Source organism: Nylanderia fulva, unplaced genomic scaffold (genome assembly GCF_048542155.1).
Source record: "Nylanderia fulva isolate GAGA-0341 unplaced genomic scaffold, ASM4854215v1 Scaffold29, whole genome shotgun sequence".
Lineage (NCBI taxonomy): Eukaryota > Metazoa > Arthropoda > Insecta > Hymenoptera > Formicidae > Nylanderia > Nylanderia fulva.
Window position 1 is genome coordinate 2,593,696 of NW_028190358.1, and position 16,421 is coordinate 2,610,116.

General features: G+C 32.5%; 2 protein-coding genes across 4 annotated transcripts; both read left to right on the plus strand.

Annotated features, from left to right (window-relative positions):
* Positions 1 to 561: 561 nt before the first annotated feature.
* Positions 562 to 11,874, plus strand: LOC114945834 (ATPase family AAA domain-containing protein 2). 3 transcript variants are annotated; one of them, XM_085484029.1, is made up of 17 exons: positions 562 to 973; positions 1,598 to 1,823; positions 2,738 to 3,050; positions 3,124 to 3,295; positions 3,407 to 3,473; positions 3,569 to 3,818; positions 3,899 to 4,113; positions 4,203 to 4,495; positions 4,584 to 4,901; positions 4,988 to 5,169; positions 5,272 to 5,458; positions 5,699 to 6,177; positions 6,254 to 6,439; positions 6,637 to 6,672; positions 6,905 to 7,766; positions 7,959 to 8,037; positions 11,589 to 11,874. In XM_085484029.1, exons 1-16 carry the CDS (start codon positions 968 to 970, stop codon positions 8,010 to 8,012), a joined length of 3,846 nt encoding a protein of 1,281 aa, XP_085340155.1. In that variant the 5' UTR covers positions 562 to 967; the 3' UTR covers positions 8,013 to 8,037; positions 11,589 to 11,874. The 3 variants fall into 3 exon arrangements, with proteins under 3 accessions (XP_085340155.1, XP_085340154.1, XP_085340156.1); XM_085484028.1 differs by having other exon boundaries at positions 7,959 to 11,874; XM_085484030.1 differs by lacking the exon at positions 6,637 to 6,672 and having other exon boundaries at positions 563 to 973; positions 7,959 to 11,874.
* A 158-nt stretch (positions 11,875 to 12,032) lies between these two features.
* LOC146722675 (ATPase family AAA domain-containing protein 2-like) lies at positions 12,033 to 15,892 on the plus strand. The gene is given in 10 exon segments (XM_085484055.1): positions 12,033 to 12,452; positions 12,540 to 12,688; positions 12,916 to 13,185; positions 13,409 to 13,600; positions 13,813 to 13,994; positions 14,057 to 14,243; positions 14,312 to 14,497; positions 14,842 to 15,157; positions 15,223 to 15,324; positions 15,475 to 15,892. Coding segments are annotated over 10 exon segments (2,124 nt in total). The 5' UTR covers positions 12,033 to 12,217; the 3' UTR covers positions 15,780 to 15,892.
* Positions 15,893 to 16,421: the final 529 nt, after the last annotated feature.

The following is a 16,421-nucleotide window of genomic DNA, read 5'->3' on the forward strand; positions in this document are numbered from 1 at the left end:
ATTATCATGTTATAGCGTCATCGTAATGTATTTCAACCTCAATTTAACGTAATCATATTATGTAAAAGAGCAAACCTAGTTTTGAAACAGCTGACTTGGAATTTATAGATAATTAGATAAATAGATATTAAATAAGTTTAAAATAGAAGAAATCGATGAGGTATATAGTAAATATATATCTATATATATTCGTCATATAATTACTGATTAAAAAATCAAATCTATAAAAATCTTTTTTTCATCGATTAATTAAATATTAAATTTAATAAAATAATGTTTGACATCTTATATTTGATATTTTACATATATATACATAAATGTTCGTATTGAATATTTGAGGCTAATGAAGCAGCTTTGAGTCATAGTACACGAATATCCAGATACGACGTATGTTTCCTCGGACGTAACCGGAAGTGAAATAAAGATCGATGATACTCGCCAGGGTGAGAACGAACGGACCTATCAGCGACGTTGGAGAGGGGCGTATTTCTCGATCCTGATTGGTCGGGTTCTCCTCGGGCCTGCCGTATCGACACGCGGCCAACTTCAGAGAGCAACGGACGTGATATACACGAATAGAGGACCTGGGGGAAGTGGTTGTCGGTATATTCGTGTGTACGTGCGGCGCGCATGTGTGCGATATACGGAGACGGGACGAATTTTGCAACTGCACACAGAGTGAATCCGGATCATCATATCGTCTCGCTTTTTAATGCCGTTCGATGCGCAACAACTTTGGATTATGTGGCTCTACTCGATGTTGACGGGCAGGAAATTGGATTGAACTTGGATCTTCAAGGGCTGGCTTCGTACTCGCTCGGCGCACTCGCTCTCTTCTGCGTTTACAAGGGAAGGACGATCCCTCGCGATCGTGTGACTGCAACTCTGCCTATCTATCCCACGCATATATGACGAAAGTTAACAATTTTCACGTTCTTATCGCTCATCGGCAACGAGAATTAGCCAAATGAAGGTAATCGCCGACTTGGAACGATAATATTTACACACAAAGAGATATGCACGAAGGTTGAAGGTTCCAGAAACACGAATGCATGCATGCCGTTCTCCATTTGTTGTTATTTATCGTTTGAAATATTTCTCGCATGTTATTTCTCCTCTTCTATACTCCTAGGCGTGTTGCAGCGCAATTTAATTGCGTAAATTTTAATCGCGGTATCGGAGATCTTAAGATTTTTCTTTCAAGAATTTTATCACATTTTCAATGTGTGTATGTGTGTGTATTTTTCGTTTGTGTTTATTTATATATATATATATATATATGTGTATATATATATATAAAATATGTGAAGACACCCTTCAAAGTATTTTAATAGAACAATGATTATTATAATTGCATATACTTTCTACGTTTATAAAAATATAAATTGATAAGACTTAATTGTTGGGAACAGTATTATAAGATAAGAATTATATCTTTTGTCTTTTCAAACTTTTGTTAACCATTTTGTCATATGTTCATTGCTTGAATAAATATTTTCTATTATATAATAGACAGATATTCAATACTATTAAAAATATGTATACATATTTTCTAATCACATTAATACAATAAAGTAATTTACTCAATATTTGATAGATAATGTCAGATGATGATGCTGCTGCATTGGATTCAATGGATACCGAGGAAGAGATATTTGCTCCTCATAGCTTGGACTCAAATGTTAGGCGATCCAAGAGCCTACGCAAGCTGAGGTCGCATTCTGGCTCTAATTCACATATAACTAGAAACAATTTAAGTGTACGACGTAGTACACGAAATAGAATGCAGACTTATGACAACCTTAATACTAGTTGGATTTTAGGTACCAATATATATAATATATCAATACAAAATAGTTAATCCTCTATTTGTATAAATGTATATATATAATTACATTGATATTTATATTTTAAAGTATTGAATTTTAAGTAAAGTAATTAAATATAAAATTGATGAGACTTTATCTATTATCTTATTTGACAATAATAAATAGATCTTTTAAGCTTTTTTTATTAATTTTTATTTTAAGAAGTTTTTCATCTATTTTGAATTGAAATATTCAAACTTTCCTAAAAATTATATTCTAATTATTTTTTTACGTATCTTTCTAATATCTTTAAATTTATTTGTTTTCTGTATTTAATAATCCACTTGAGATAATCTTATTTTTCTAACATTCTGAAAATAAGATATTTTTATTTTATTGTTGATTAAAAAACATTTTATTAACTTTGAAAGAGTATTTAGAGTTCTATCTAAAGTTATATAATCTAATAATTAGGAGAATTTCTATTAATAAATTATTTATGTCTTAATTTATATTTTTATTGGACAAGAATATTATTTTTTGAAATAAAATTTTTGTTTACATTTGAATGATTAAGAACATCTTAGTAGTCACATCTCATTAATGTAATAGCAACAATTTAGTTGCACTTTATGAGTTATTGAGATGTTTTTAATTAAATGTACAATAAATAAGAAAAAGAAGAAAAAATTAAATTCAAACAATATAAATGGAGTAGAATGGAAGCAGAACGGAAAATTCTGTATGTTTACATCAACATAAATATCAACGCGATATATTTATCTAGAATTACATTTTTTGCAATAAATAATTTAAATCGAAATTTTGTAGAAATAATTAAAAAGTACAAATTATATATTGTAATTGTAATTATTTTGATTTTTCATTATCAATTGCAATTGTTTCTGAATGTTCATTAAAATTAACAGGAACGCAAACTTTAAAAGGATATCCTATGTATCAACAACATGCTTCTTCCTCGGACAAAGAGATGGGAGATGATGTACCTGGTAGAAAGCGTGATCTTCGAGATCGTATGCCCTTGAGATCTCGCGAGAATCATCCACCTAATAAAACTCCGACAAAACATCTTAGGGACAGAACGGAGCATGATCGACAAAATAGTAGGGAACTTAGAGGTAGACCTGATCGTGATCTTAAAGAAAGATCAGAAAAAGATATTAGAGAACCGGAAAAAGAGAGTGAACAAACGAGACCAATAAACGAGGAAAAAGATAGCAGGCACGTAGTTTAATGAAATACTTAGATTGTACTTGATAGAATTTAATATAATTGAAATTAAAATGTTTTTTAGGACGAGAAAATCTGATAGTCCAAGCAGATTTAGAGAAGGCCCTGTAACCAGATTATGTGGAAGTATAAGTGAGAAAAATGAGAAACCCAAAGCAGAGCAAGATGAGGCAGATGATGATAGTTTGCGAGAAAGTGAGAAGCCAGATAATAATGACAATTCTGAAAATGAAGATGTGAGCAAACTTGTACAATTATGTTACATCAAATACTACTCTAGTAGCAATCTATAAATTTATATATATTTGTATTTGTATTTTTTTCTCACATGCATTATTTTTTATTAGGGATATGAAGATATGTATACACGAATTAAAAGAACAAGACGTACGGCTCAACGGCAACTGCCAAGAGGTAAGGAAAAGTTTATATTTGTCTATTACATTATAGGATAAGAGACATTTTTTCTTCTAAAAATAAAGTTTAATGTTATTTATTTGTGCATACAGTGGTAGACAGTGATCTGTCTGAATCTTCGGATTCTCCTGGGCCTAGGAAATACAGTTTACGTAAAAAAAAACCTACTGTAGATAGATTTCAAGCTAATGTAGAGCCAGTCAGACGATCTATTAGAGCTCTAAGAAGTGTTCTCAGCAATTCAATGAGAAGAAGAAAGCATAGAAGTAAAAGTACGAGTTCTAGTGACTCCAGTGACTCTGAGCCGCAACGTTACGACAAGAAGAAGGGCAAAAAAGCGAGGTATATTTATATATATATTACAAAAAAGTTTTCAACAATGATTTCAGTAATAAACATAAGTATTAATAACATTTTCGCAGACAATCGGCGATACCACAAGGCGGTCCACCAGATCGAAAAGCTGACATAAATCCTATTACTCTAGACACTAATATTAGATTTAGTGATGTTGGTGGTTTGGAATCTCACATTCACTGCCTTAAAGAAATGGTCGTTTTTCCTATGTTGTATCCAGATGTTTTTGAAAGATATAATACTACTGCACCAAAGGGAGTCCTGTTTCATGGTCCACCAGGTACCAAATTTATTATTTTACAAAAAAATAAAATAAAAATAAAATAAAAATTTATTTTGAAATTTTATATAAATTGAAATTTTATTTAGGAACTGGTAAAACATTGATAGCCAGAGCATTAGCCAATGAATGCAGTCAAGGTAACAAGAAAATGGCATTCTTCATGAGGAAAGGAGCAGATTGCCTATCAAAGTGGGTTGGGGAATCTGAACGACAATTGAGATTGTTGTTTGAACAGGCTCAACAGATGAAACCGTCCATAATATTTTTTGATGAAATAGATGGTTTGGCACCTGTCAGAAGTACCAAGCAAGATCAGATTCATGCAAGCATTGTATCTACGCTCTTAGCACTCATGGATGGTCTCAGTGACAGGGGAGAGGTAATAAAAATGAAGTCAAAGTCAAGTAATAAAAATGAAGACTATTTTTATGCTACTTGTTTCTTTAATTTTTTTTACTTGTTTAAAGGTTATAGTTATTGGTGCAACAAATAGAATCGATGCAATCGATCCTGCTTTACGAAGACCTGGTCGTTTTGATCGTGAACTTTTCTTCCCACTACCTGCTATGAAAGAGAGATTAGAAATTTTAAAGATTCATGTCAGTAAGTGGAAAAATTCACCATCCGAACAATTGTTAGAAATATTGGCAGAAAAAGCAACTGGATATTGTGGCTCGGACTTGAGAGCTTTATGTACCGAAGCAGTGCTGCAAGGATTAAGGAGAACTTATCCACAAATTTATATGACAAATGACAGACTATTGCTAGATCCAGAGAAAGTCGAAGTACGTTTTGCAACAAAAATTATCAATATATGATAAAAATTTTATTTTTGAAACTATTGATAAGATACTATTAATTTTATTAATAGGTAAAGAAACGTGACTTTATGCAAGCAAGCTCTATGCTTGTTCCATCATCGCATAGAGTAGCTCCATGTGCAGGAAGAAAATTACAACTTTTTATGGTACCATTATTAGGACATCCATTGGAAGAATTAATTAATTTGGTGAAAGGAATATTTCCTCATGGTGTAAACCCTGCTATGGCAAAGTAATTATTCTTCACATATGTACATGACATTATAATAATAATAATGAAAAAATAATTGTATTTTTTTAAACTGATACTTATATATTGCATTTTTTGTCATAGAGTAAAGAATGCTAAGGGTATCTATCGCCCAAGATTATTAATTTCTGGCGGTAGTCTGTCTGAAGGTCAGGGACCTCATTTGGCTCAAGCATTATTATATTCTATGGAACATTTGCCAGTCCAAATTTTAGATGTTAGTACATTATTTGCAGAAAGCGCTCGATCTCCAGAAGAAACTTGTGTGCAGGTTATATAACATTACTATATATTTATAATTATTAAAACTCTTAAATATATTTAGTCAAGACTTTTAAAATTCTTTTATAATAATTTTTTTATAATAGTTTTATAATTGAAAATGAAGTGGAGAGTATAAATATGATTTTATTTATTTTATATTATATAATTATTTTCAAATTACGCGCAGTATAATTTAATATTGCATTTAAAAAAAATTTATTTTAATGATGTCTATTATATATTACAGGTGATTAACGAAGCTGCTAGGAACGTACCGTCCATAATTTACATTCGATCGATTGACAAATGGTGGCCTCTCGTACCAGAAACAGTAAAAGCAGTTTTTCTATGTCGTATTGCAGCACTCGATCCTTCATTGCCAATTTTAATTCTCGCGACAAGTGACGCAACGTATCAAGACCTCCCTGATCAATTAAAAAACTTGTTTAGCGAATTACGTGGAGAAGTATATTCCATGAAAACTCCCACCACTGAACAAAGGAAGAAATTTTTCCGACATATTTTTATGGCTCAGAGTATAAGATTGCCACAGATCAAAAGCAACAAAGTAGAAGTTTTAGAAACACTGCCATTAGCACCGGATCCGCTGCCAAAGAAATTAACTGAAGCGGAGAAACGGATTATGTATGAGAAAGATGAAGTGTCTTTGAGAGAATTACGGATTTTCCTGAGAGAAATTTGTGCTAAGCTAGCGAGAAATCGACAGTAAGCACATCTCAAATTATTTCTTGTGTCTCTTTTTTTACGAACACGGATATTTATAAATTATATGATGTTTCAGATTTTTTATGTTTACTAAGCCAGTGGATACGGAGGAAGTGCCGGATTACAACTTGATAATAAAACGACCTATGGATTTGGAAACGATGATGACTAAAATCGATATGAATTGTTATCTATGCGCTCGCGAATTTCTCGACGATATAGATCTCATATGCAGAAATGCTTTGGAGTATAATCCAGACAGGTTAGTAATTTGAGATGAACAATTTTTCTGAAACTCATTTGTGTGAATCGAGAAAAACAGTCATAAGTCTTGTGCGAAGGTATCTCCGTTACAGAAGCGCAGCTTTATACTATCAATATTGTACTATAACTTAAGGTTATTCTTTAGCAATACTGTCTTTTCTATACTGACATTCATATTGTGTGTTTTCATGTCAGCTTACGTGATAGGCCCTCCCTCGGAATATTAAAGAGGTAGTTGAGCTTTTTCCTGTTTATCCGTAATACTGTTTCGCTCCGTAGACAATAGTGGTTTTCAATTTAAAGCACACTATAATCGTTGTTGTTTCACTAGATACACCATTGTAACCAATTCACTATGCATCATTGAAGGCCACTTCCCATTAGTCATCACGCTTTCTGTTAATGGAATGCTGAAATATTAATTTTACATGAAACTAATATATGTTTTTCACTTTTTCCACAGGGATCCTGCTGATAAATTGATAAGACATCGAGCGTGTTCTTTGCGTGATAATGCTTATGCTTTAATAAAAGCTGAATTGGACTCCGATTTCGAGGATAAATGTCGCGAAATTTCGAAGAACCGTCGAATTTTAGAAAGTAAGTGTAATAACGAGGAAGAAAGTAAAAGTGCAAAGGCAGAAACTATCTCCATGAATGAACGAATAGAAAAGAAGGAGTCCGTAAATTCTAGTCATTCTCTTAGCGTGAATGGAAAGAAATTCGGTAGTTCAAGGAAACGTAAAATACCTGCCTGGGCTAGAGGCTATGTGAAGAAAATTCATAAGAAGAAAAAGATCACTTTCGATGAAAGCGTTACAGAGGTGATTACAAGTAATTCGTTAAACAATGAAACTACTACTAGTATTGATTTAGAAAAATTCCAAGAATTCGAAACCGAAGCAAATAGCGTTTTAAATGGTCACGTGGGACTGTTCGATAATACCGATTCAGAGAACGATTCGCAGAACGAAAATTCAAAGGAAAGCGGCACTGTTACAGATCAACGAATTGATAATCTCGATCAAATGGAAATATGTTCCATAGAGGAGGATAAATCTACTGGAAACGGTGATTCGAGTTCGTCGTCTCGACGCGAAAGCATGGATGAATTGTCGTTCGCCATCGAAAGCGATTCTAGTCGAGAGAAAATTGAAGAAAATGAAAAAATTTTAGTTGATAGAAGCGAACTCGAAAATGCATGGCATTTTACTGTCGAAATAACAAAGGACTTTCCTGTTGAGGTATTGTGCGATATCTATGTGCAAATAAGCAGATGTGTTGGAAAATATGCTCATAAATATGATAGAAAATCACTGCCAAAGGTAAATATAAATGTGTATATATGTGTACATATATAAAATTTACATACATTTATTATATAATATATATTTTATATCTATTATAAAGAAATAAAATCTATGCATATAGCCTTTAAAAAAATATCGACTTATTTAATTTGTATTTTAATATATGAAGATATTTTGCTAATATATTGTTGTTTGCATTGTGTGCAGGACTTGCTCAAGGAAGTGGAGAGGTTTGCGGAATATAAGCGACAGTGTCATTAAAATACACACGATATACATGGTACATGTAGGTATGGTATTGTATGAAAAAAATGCAGCATGTGTTGCTAACGAGATAAACGTATTATACGTCACACCATCATAATATCTTCAGCAACATTAATTTTAAAAAACCCATTTCTTTTATATATTTATACTGAAATTACAAAGCCGAATATTATCATTGTTGGATCAAATGAAACTTTGGAATTATATATTTTTTAGTTATTATACTGCCAGTCTTTAGGTAAAAAATAGCATACATCTGCAAAGCAATCACATTTGTTGTTTGAGATGTAGCAGGAAATTAGTTATAATTAATATTGAATTCCAGATATATACACATAATCCAATTAAATTTTGTACATATTGTAAAAGCCCTGTGTAAATGTCCAAACAAGTAATTATTTGATATTTGACACGATAAAGTAGCATCGTGATTCTTAATCATGGCTGAAGTAATAAGAATGATTTACGTTGCTGTCTTATTGCTTGCAGCCACTTACATATTTTTTTTAGAAAATAAATTTGATTTATATTTGTCAAAAAAAAAAATTTGCAAACTATTGTGCAAATTTTATCGTATATTATTATCAGTATCATAATATTATAATTACTAGCATTATTATTAGTATTATTTTTATCATTATCATCGCGTTTATGTGTTTAGCTATTTTTTTTATTATTCTTTAACCATTTTGGAGATTATATTACTTTCATTACATAATCAGAAAACAAAAATAATAAATTTTTAAACATTTTTTTGCATGATTTTTAAGAATAATTGTAGATTTTTTATTTATGGAAAAAATTCAGGTTATGCAACATTATATAACTATATATGTATGTACAAAATTCTTTTCAAATGTTTATTCAAAATTATATTGATGAATTTTAAAATACATATTGATAAGGAATAACGAAAACAGGAATTGGTACATTATGTACTTAACTATTTTCATTCAAGTAGTCTGAATAGTTAAATGAACATTAACATAGCGCAATGCATCTTTAATTCTAGAAAATGGTCATTAAATATTTTAAATACTTACGAGACATAAATTCGGTATTTTCTTATATTAATGAAAAACTATTCCAAATATTCGTGATTCTTAATAAAAATTTACAAACAAGTAAGGAGAGCTAAAATACGAAATGTATTTCTTTTGTGTTTAAATTTGTTCATTTGTTAAAATTGTAGTTCTCCTTGTATATCAACATACCTCGCGAGACAAAATGTATCAATTCAAAAATTATTATTAATATAAGATAATACACTACTTGACGTATATAGAATAAGATAGACCAAATATTATTTTCACGAGAATAAATCCACATAAACAGAGTTTAACTTATTATAAGAATTACATAAAATATTTAGAATTAAAAAAAGCATGCAAAGTATGTGAACATACATATATCTTTATACAATAGTACTATTTCATCAAAATCTCGTTTTTGATCGAGAAATCGATATAGTTAATCCAGTTAAATGTGATCTTATTCTCGTGATAACAATTTTTGGTCAATCCTCTATTAGTACAGTTCACTTTATACAAAATAACTTAAGACATGTTCAAAATGCGATTAATAATCTGCAAGTTAAATAGACCAAAGTTGTAAAAAAAAGTATGAACATGGAAACACAGAGCACTTAATACACACATATACACAATTATGAAATACCTCGATAAAAAATGCGTTATATAATGGCGGCTAGTTAGTCATGTTTAAATCAATTGGAGGTTTCACGGAAGTGAATGACTTTAAAATTGCGCGAAATTTATCGTTTGCGCATTAGAGAGATCTCAAAGAGTGGACTACAGTAATTAATATTAAATATTTGAATTAAGATTATAATCGGAATCGGCACGAGAAAAGAATGACTCCACTTTAATAAAGTTTTTTTAGGAAATGTAATAATTGATAATTATTAGAAATATTACTAATTAATTTTAAAATCTTGATTGATATTTGAAACGATGTTGATAACAAAATGTTTATTTCCGATAGGTTCTAATAAGCACTTTCGAATATCTGGCCGTCGTTTTACGAAGTATTCCGGAATTCTCGCACTTTCTTCGAGTTTATTTTCTTCATTTATATTTCTTCTTATTCTTTTTTATTCTCTGATTTTTTTATTTGTAATATTTCATCGAAACTGACTGTAAATAGATTTTCTCATATTTAATTCTCTATATAACTCCAGTTATATAATTGAGATGTCTCTCGATTTTAAACAACTGCCATTTTTCTTATGAGTTAGAGAATATCGGCGCTCGAGAAGAAACTGTGTGACGATTCTGGAAGACTTTGTTTTATATATATGTATAAATATTAGTACATACTTATAGAATATATAACTTGCCTTCCAGATTCGTGTATTGGTTGTGATTTGCTATAATCGTGAAAAGATTAGTTACCAGATAAACCAGATAGATCAGAGAAAGTCAGTATGCGACGAGAACTAACTCGTTTTCATCCAAGCTGTTTGAAACAGCCTAAAAAGCCGATTCTCTCCGATAATAACCGTTTAAACAATACGTATGATTGTCGAATTGTACATGTACACATATTACAGGGCGCGATCCATCTTCTATCGTTCAAACCATACGATCGAATAGGAAAGCTATAGGAAATAAACTCTATCAATAAAACTTATGTGATCCACGAGTAATATCTTTCTTAGGGATATGTCATTGTTGTTAAGATGTGATGAATTTTTAGTTTCGCAATCGCGTGGTTGAAATGTAATCTAACAGGTTTTGTTAGTAGCATATCCGTTTTTACGCGTCAGGTGATAGCGACGAATTTTTTTTTTTTTTATAGCAAATTTTTGTAGTTAGCGTAGAAATTCGTTCTACTCGGCGATTGGATCATTCGTCGAAATTCGATTGTATTACTTGCGAAATTTTTTAGTAATTAGGGAGTCGAAAAGACTGAGATTTAGAAGGAAAAATGCTCGCTTTTTAGCATTCATACGACGCATTCAAAATTCAATTAGAAAACGAAGGATAAGATAAAAAAAGGATCGCTTTAGTATGTCATACGAATTATCACAGATTGTCTTACAAGCGCGACGATAGATTCCCATCAGTGGGATTTATATAATTTATATTTGCCAAAGAAGTAACGACAGATAATGCTCGAGCAAAACTCTCTTCTTGCGTGTAATTATAATTATTGTAAAAAATTAAGCATAAAAAAAGCACTTGGAAAAAATCACTCAGCGGATGTATGATTTTTCTTCTAGCGATTACGATTTACATTCCGCTTCGAAATAATTAACGATCCGAAAGAAATGGCTGTCTTTTTACAATTACGTTTTTACAATTTTTGGTGCTATTTTCGGATATGCTGTCATTTCACTACCACATGTGCGTGAATTATGAGAATCCGTACCTACATATATATATATGTATGTATGTATGTATGTATGTATGTATGTATATATGTGTGTGTGTACATATATACATATATAAGGAATGTATCTGCGCTATCAGATCGAGAAGTTATTATCTCGTAACACTGCCGATTATGTAAACGAGCGCTACCACATTTATTTCTCTCTTTTTTTAGTCTCTGAATAATCCCTTAAGACTACTCTCTACAAAGAATAAAGTGTCAATGCGTTCGAGCTGTAGCATATCAAATCTGGGCAATTTTTTCTACCGACACAGTAGGTCGTAGTCTTAAGAGAATCCACACATTACATACACACGACAAGTTGGAAAAGATACGGACGAAAAGCGACGATGCATCCACTGCCTTATTTATTTTACCATATATAAATATATATTATATATGTAAGTAACACATTTTATAGTCATACATATAGTGAAATAAAGTTTCGTAATGTAATCCATTTCTTGCGGCGTTATTTCGCTCCTCCCAAAGTATTTTCTCCACCATGAAATTATCATTTTGCATATTTATTTCTGTTTTCATACGTGTGAAAACATACGAACGTTCGCACCGATGCTGTAATCGTGATCGATTTATATCTCGCATGATTTTCTGTTTGTTAGCTGGCGATACGTCAAAAATAATGAAATTGAGTAATAAACTCTCGTAACTTTCTAAATAACATCTGTATAAAAATTCCAGTGACAATAACTCGATCATAAAATCATCCAGAATGTGCGAATAAATCGAGAGATTTGTACCGAGATGTCGATGATAGTAAAAATGTCATTTTCGGGTTGACTATGTGCAATCGAGAAGCGAATAGAAGTAAAAATAAATCAGCGATTCCTTTCAAGAATTTTTGGAGAAGAAGAGAGAAAAAAATGTCCGTCGCGAAAGATTTCTCATGCATCGGAGGGTTGGAGAAACACATTAGAATCGTAAAAGAGATGGTTCTATTCCCGCTGATGTACGGAGACGTATATGCTAAATTTAATCTCAGACCGCCACGTGGTTTATTATTTTACGGCCCTCCAGGTAATTTCTTCATTATGAAATGAGCATTATTGTGCTTCTCTTGTTTATTAAGTATCTTCATTAGAATATTTCTCTTCCCTTTGTTAGGAACGGGAAAGACCCTCGTAGCCAGTGCTCTAGCAACGGAATGCAGCAATTCCGAACGCAAAGTCTCCTTTATTTCGCGCAAGGGTTCCGATTGTCTCAGTAAATGGGTCGGGGAGAGCGAAAAGAAACTCGAGAAGATCTTCTCGTTGGTCGGTGAAATTCAATTTTTATATTTTTTTATTCTATATTAATTACTATCCCGATTTTTACGCGACACGCGTTTCAGAATTAAATGTAAGGCGCGATCTACCGATTTTTTCCTTCTTTCCCTCGGATGTTTTATGTAAATATGTGTGACGAAACGCGAAAGAATATTCCATGTAAATTCAAGAGAACATCTTCGAGAAATTCCAAAAAGAATAATTTTTTTCTCCAGGCACAACAGACCAAACCGTGCATAATTTTTTTCGACGAAGTCGACGGTCTCGCTCCTGTAAGATCAAGTCGGCAAGATTTCGTCCACGCTAGCATAGTTTCCACTCTCTTGGCTTTGATGGATGGTTTGGACAATAATTCCGAGATCATAGTGATAGGGGCAACTAACAGGATCGACGCGATAGATCCCGCTCTGAGGAGACCCGGCAGATTCGACAAAGAATTATATTTTCCCTTGCCTTGCTACAACGCCCGAAAAGAGATACTTTCGGTATTGTTTTATAGAGTAAAAATATGAGAAATAGAAGAAAAAAAAACTGATAAAATTTGACAGGGAAAAATAATGGAAAAGCGACTCCTCACAGCATGCATATTCAGAAGATATCTCGAAGATATCTTATTGCCTAAAGAATCTTTGCGATATCTTCTGATTAATATCTTTTGGATATGCATATTGTGTACTGGGTTAATATATTTTCGTAACACGATGACAGGTACATATTAAAAGTTGGAAGCAGAAACCGGCACAGAAATTTTTAGCATATTTGGCTTCGAATACATTAGGATTTTGCGGCAGCGATCTGCAGGCACTTTGCGCCGAAGCAGTTATGTGTTCAGTTCGTAGAAATTATCCACAAATCTATAATTCGAGGTCCAAGTATCACATCAACGAACGTCACCTCAAAGTAAGACATTTAATTGCAACATAAATGATTAAATCCATTGAACGAATTAAACAAATGAAATTATCCGAAAGACGTTCAGAAGACATCCAGAGGATGTTCGGAAGATTTCTGAATATTCTCTGAACATCTTTCAGATATATGCATATACAGATGTTACCTGTAATAATATAAAAACGCTTTTGCAAGAAGTTTAATTAACTTGATTTCTCAAGGTGGAAAAGGAAGATTTTTTGAAAGCACGTCAAAATATCGTCCCCGCCTCGCATCGCGTTATCGTTGCACCGATCAAGAGTTTACCCTCCAAGGTTCAGCCGTTGTTACAGGAGGATCTGGCAGAAATCCTGTCGCGTTTGCAGATACTTTGCCCGACCGGCATGCTAACTTCCGACAACATGTAAGCGTCGCGAAATGAATATCCAGAAACGGAATCAAAATTAAATACTCTAATCCGAATAGAACAGGCAAAGCCACGTCCAAATCGAGTGGCTGTCCGCGAATCTTATTATGCGGCGACGACGATTCCCACACTCGTCACTTAGGGCCGGCGTTGCTGCACACCCTGGAACATCTACCCTGTCACATTCTAGATGTCACGACAATGTTTGAAGAAACAGGCAAGGCGGCCGAGGAAGCTATAATACAAGTAGAAAAAGATTATTCGCCTCCCTCGTTCCTAGATAAATGTCGATAGTCGTCTTATCATGATAACAGAAAGTCAAGACCGCACGTCGCACTTTACCAGCGCTGCTCTACATTCCTGGCGCCTTGACATGGTGGGACTTGGTGAACGAGACGGCGAGGGTAGTTTTTACCTCTTTAATGCGTGGTCTTGACCGATCGGTGCATTTGCTCGTGTTAATGACCGTCCACTGTCGACACGCCAATCTGCCATCGGAGGTTGATGTTCTTTCTCTTCTTGACATGTTCTCTTATTTAATATTCCGCTATTTTATTTGTACTTTAATATACATTTTTATTCATTCGTCCAGATAGCTATATCTATGCTTTAATGATATTTTTTAAATTAAATATATTAATATTTATAATATATATATTAATATATATATATATATATATATATATATATATATATAATATATTAATATATAAATCTATTAATAATGTACATTGCATTATATGAAAATAAAAGATTGACAGAATGATGAAATTTTTAGAAACTGCGGATACTTAATAAAATCTGTAATCGTATAAAACGCGTAATTATTGATGTTTTATTACAGATCGCAGAATTGTATGACAATAATCGTGGCGAGGTGTATGAAGTGAAATCGCCTTCATCGCAGAAACGACGATCCTTCTTCAAACAATTGTTCCTCAATAGACTCGATAGTCTTTCCGATTGTTCCTCTCAAGGTGATTATCTGTCTAAATAATTTTATTTTCGCACGATTATTATATTAACGATAAATCGAAATAAATGATTTTTGCCAAATGTAGCAGATCTGGTGCAAATCCTGAGCCCGAAGAAGCTCAAAAATGAAAAAAATAGAAAGCTGCGGAACTATGTATATTCTAGTGATTCTAACGGATTATTAGGTATGTTTAAAGAGTTTCAAACTTTATATACAAAATCGTTAATATATGTGCAATGATTTTATAAGAAATAAGCGCAGCACCTATGACCAGAAAAGTTAAAGAGGATTCAAAAGCGCGAAATAAGCTCAGAACTGTAAGATCCTCGCACTCGACGTATTCCAGATCGAGTAATTATTGATTGATAATTTTGCACATTTGATAATTTTCCACACTTATATTTACGATACAAAACAGTTACAATTTCTTGAAATTCATTCATGAATATATTATAAATTATAACTGCAATTTATATAGTTAAATATAAATTCGCTTTCCAGGAATGAATATTAAGAGAGAATACGCGTCCGGCGAGGGTCCACCTTCAAAACGGCAAAAATTAACATCCGATACATCTTCTCAATCTAGCACTGAGAAACTTTTCAATTCGCAAATAGAGGACTTGGTCGAAACAATCGTTCGATCGACCGATGAGTGGCCAAGTTATCTACTGGAAAGTCTGTTTTCCTCCCTCGAACTCACAATGGAAAACAATGGAGATTTACGTGCAATTGTAAATGATTATGTTGTACAATATGAAGAATTGAAACGAATCAAAATGCGTGCAAAACAGGAAGAAGATTGATAGTTAATTTAGTGAAAACGTCCCTTTGTTTGTCAATCGTCGCTGTAATGTCCAAATCCGATGCGAAATGCATCGTGATAGCCGGCAATAAATTTGTGAATGTTTTGTAATTATTGCAGTGTAATAAAAGATATATATATTTTCAGTTTTTCATTTTAGATATTATTTTTTTGCAATCTATTTTTACACGTCACAATTTAATTATTTAAAATTTAATTAAATATTAAAATAATTTAAATGCATAATAAATAAACATCTAATTTTTAATTAAAATCAAAAGAATTAAGAGCATGGCATACTTAAAAAATAATTGGAAATTGATTTCATTTAATATGTGATTTGTAAATCTTATTTGATTTTTTGAAAACAATTTATGATAGCGACTTCCTCTCGTGTTCTCGATGTCAAATATCTTCGAAAACCATCTCGTATTACAATACCAGCACGATTGATCTTTTCTTCCCTATCAGAACATCTTATAGTTGATTATTGTTTCCCCAACTCGCATCATATGTTTCATGCGCCTTTGATGATGCACCGACTCGATACTTAATTGATGATGACTGTCTCATTTCTCCCTTTACTCATAGAATCGAATCAGTCTCCTACTTGAGGGGGCCTTTGCGCATGGTAGAGGGGTCC

Bases quoted from the DNA above. Each gene is read 5' to 3' on its own strand.
- LOC114945834 (XM_085484028.1), top strand. The intron at 4,902-4,987 runs GTACGTTTTGCA...TTTTATTAATAG, and splicing joins TAGATCCAGAGAAAGTCGAA to GTAAAGAAACGTGACTTTAT. The intron at 5,459-5,698 runs GTTATATAACAT...TATATATTACAG, and splicing joins CAGAAGAAACTTGTGTGCAG to GTGATTAACGAAGCTGCTAG.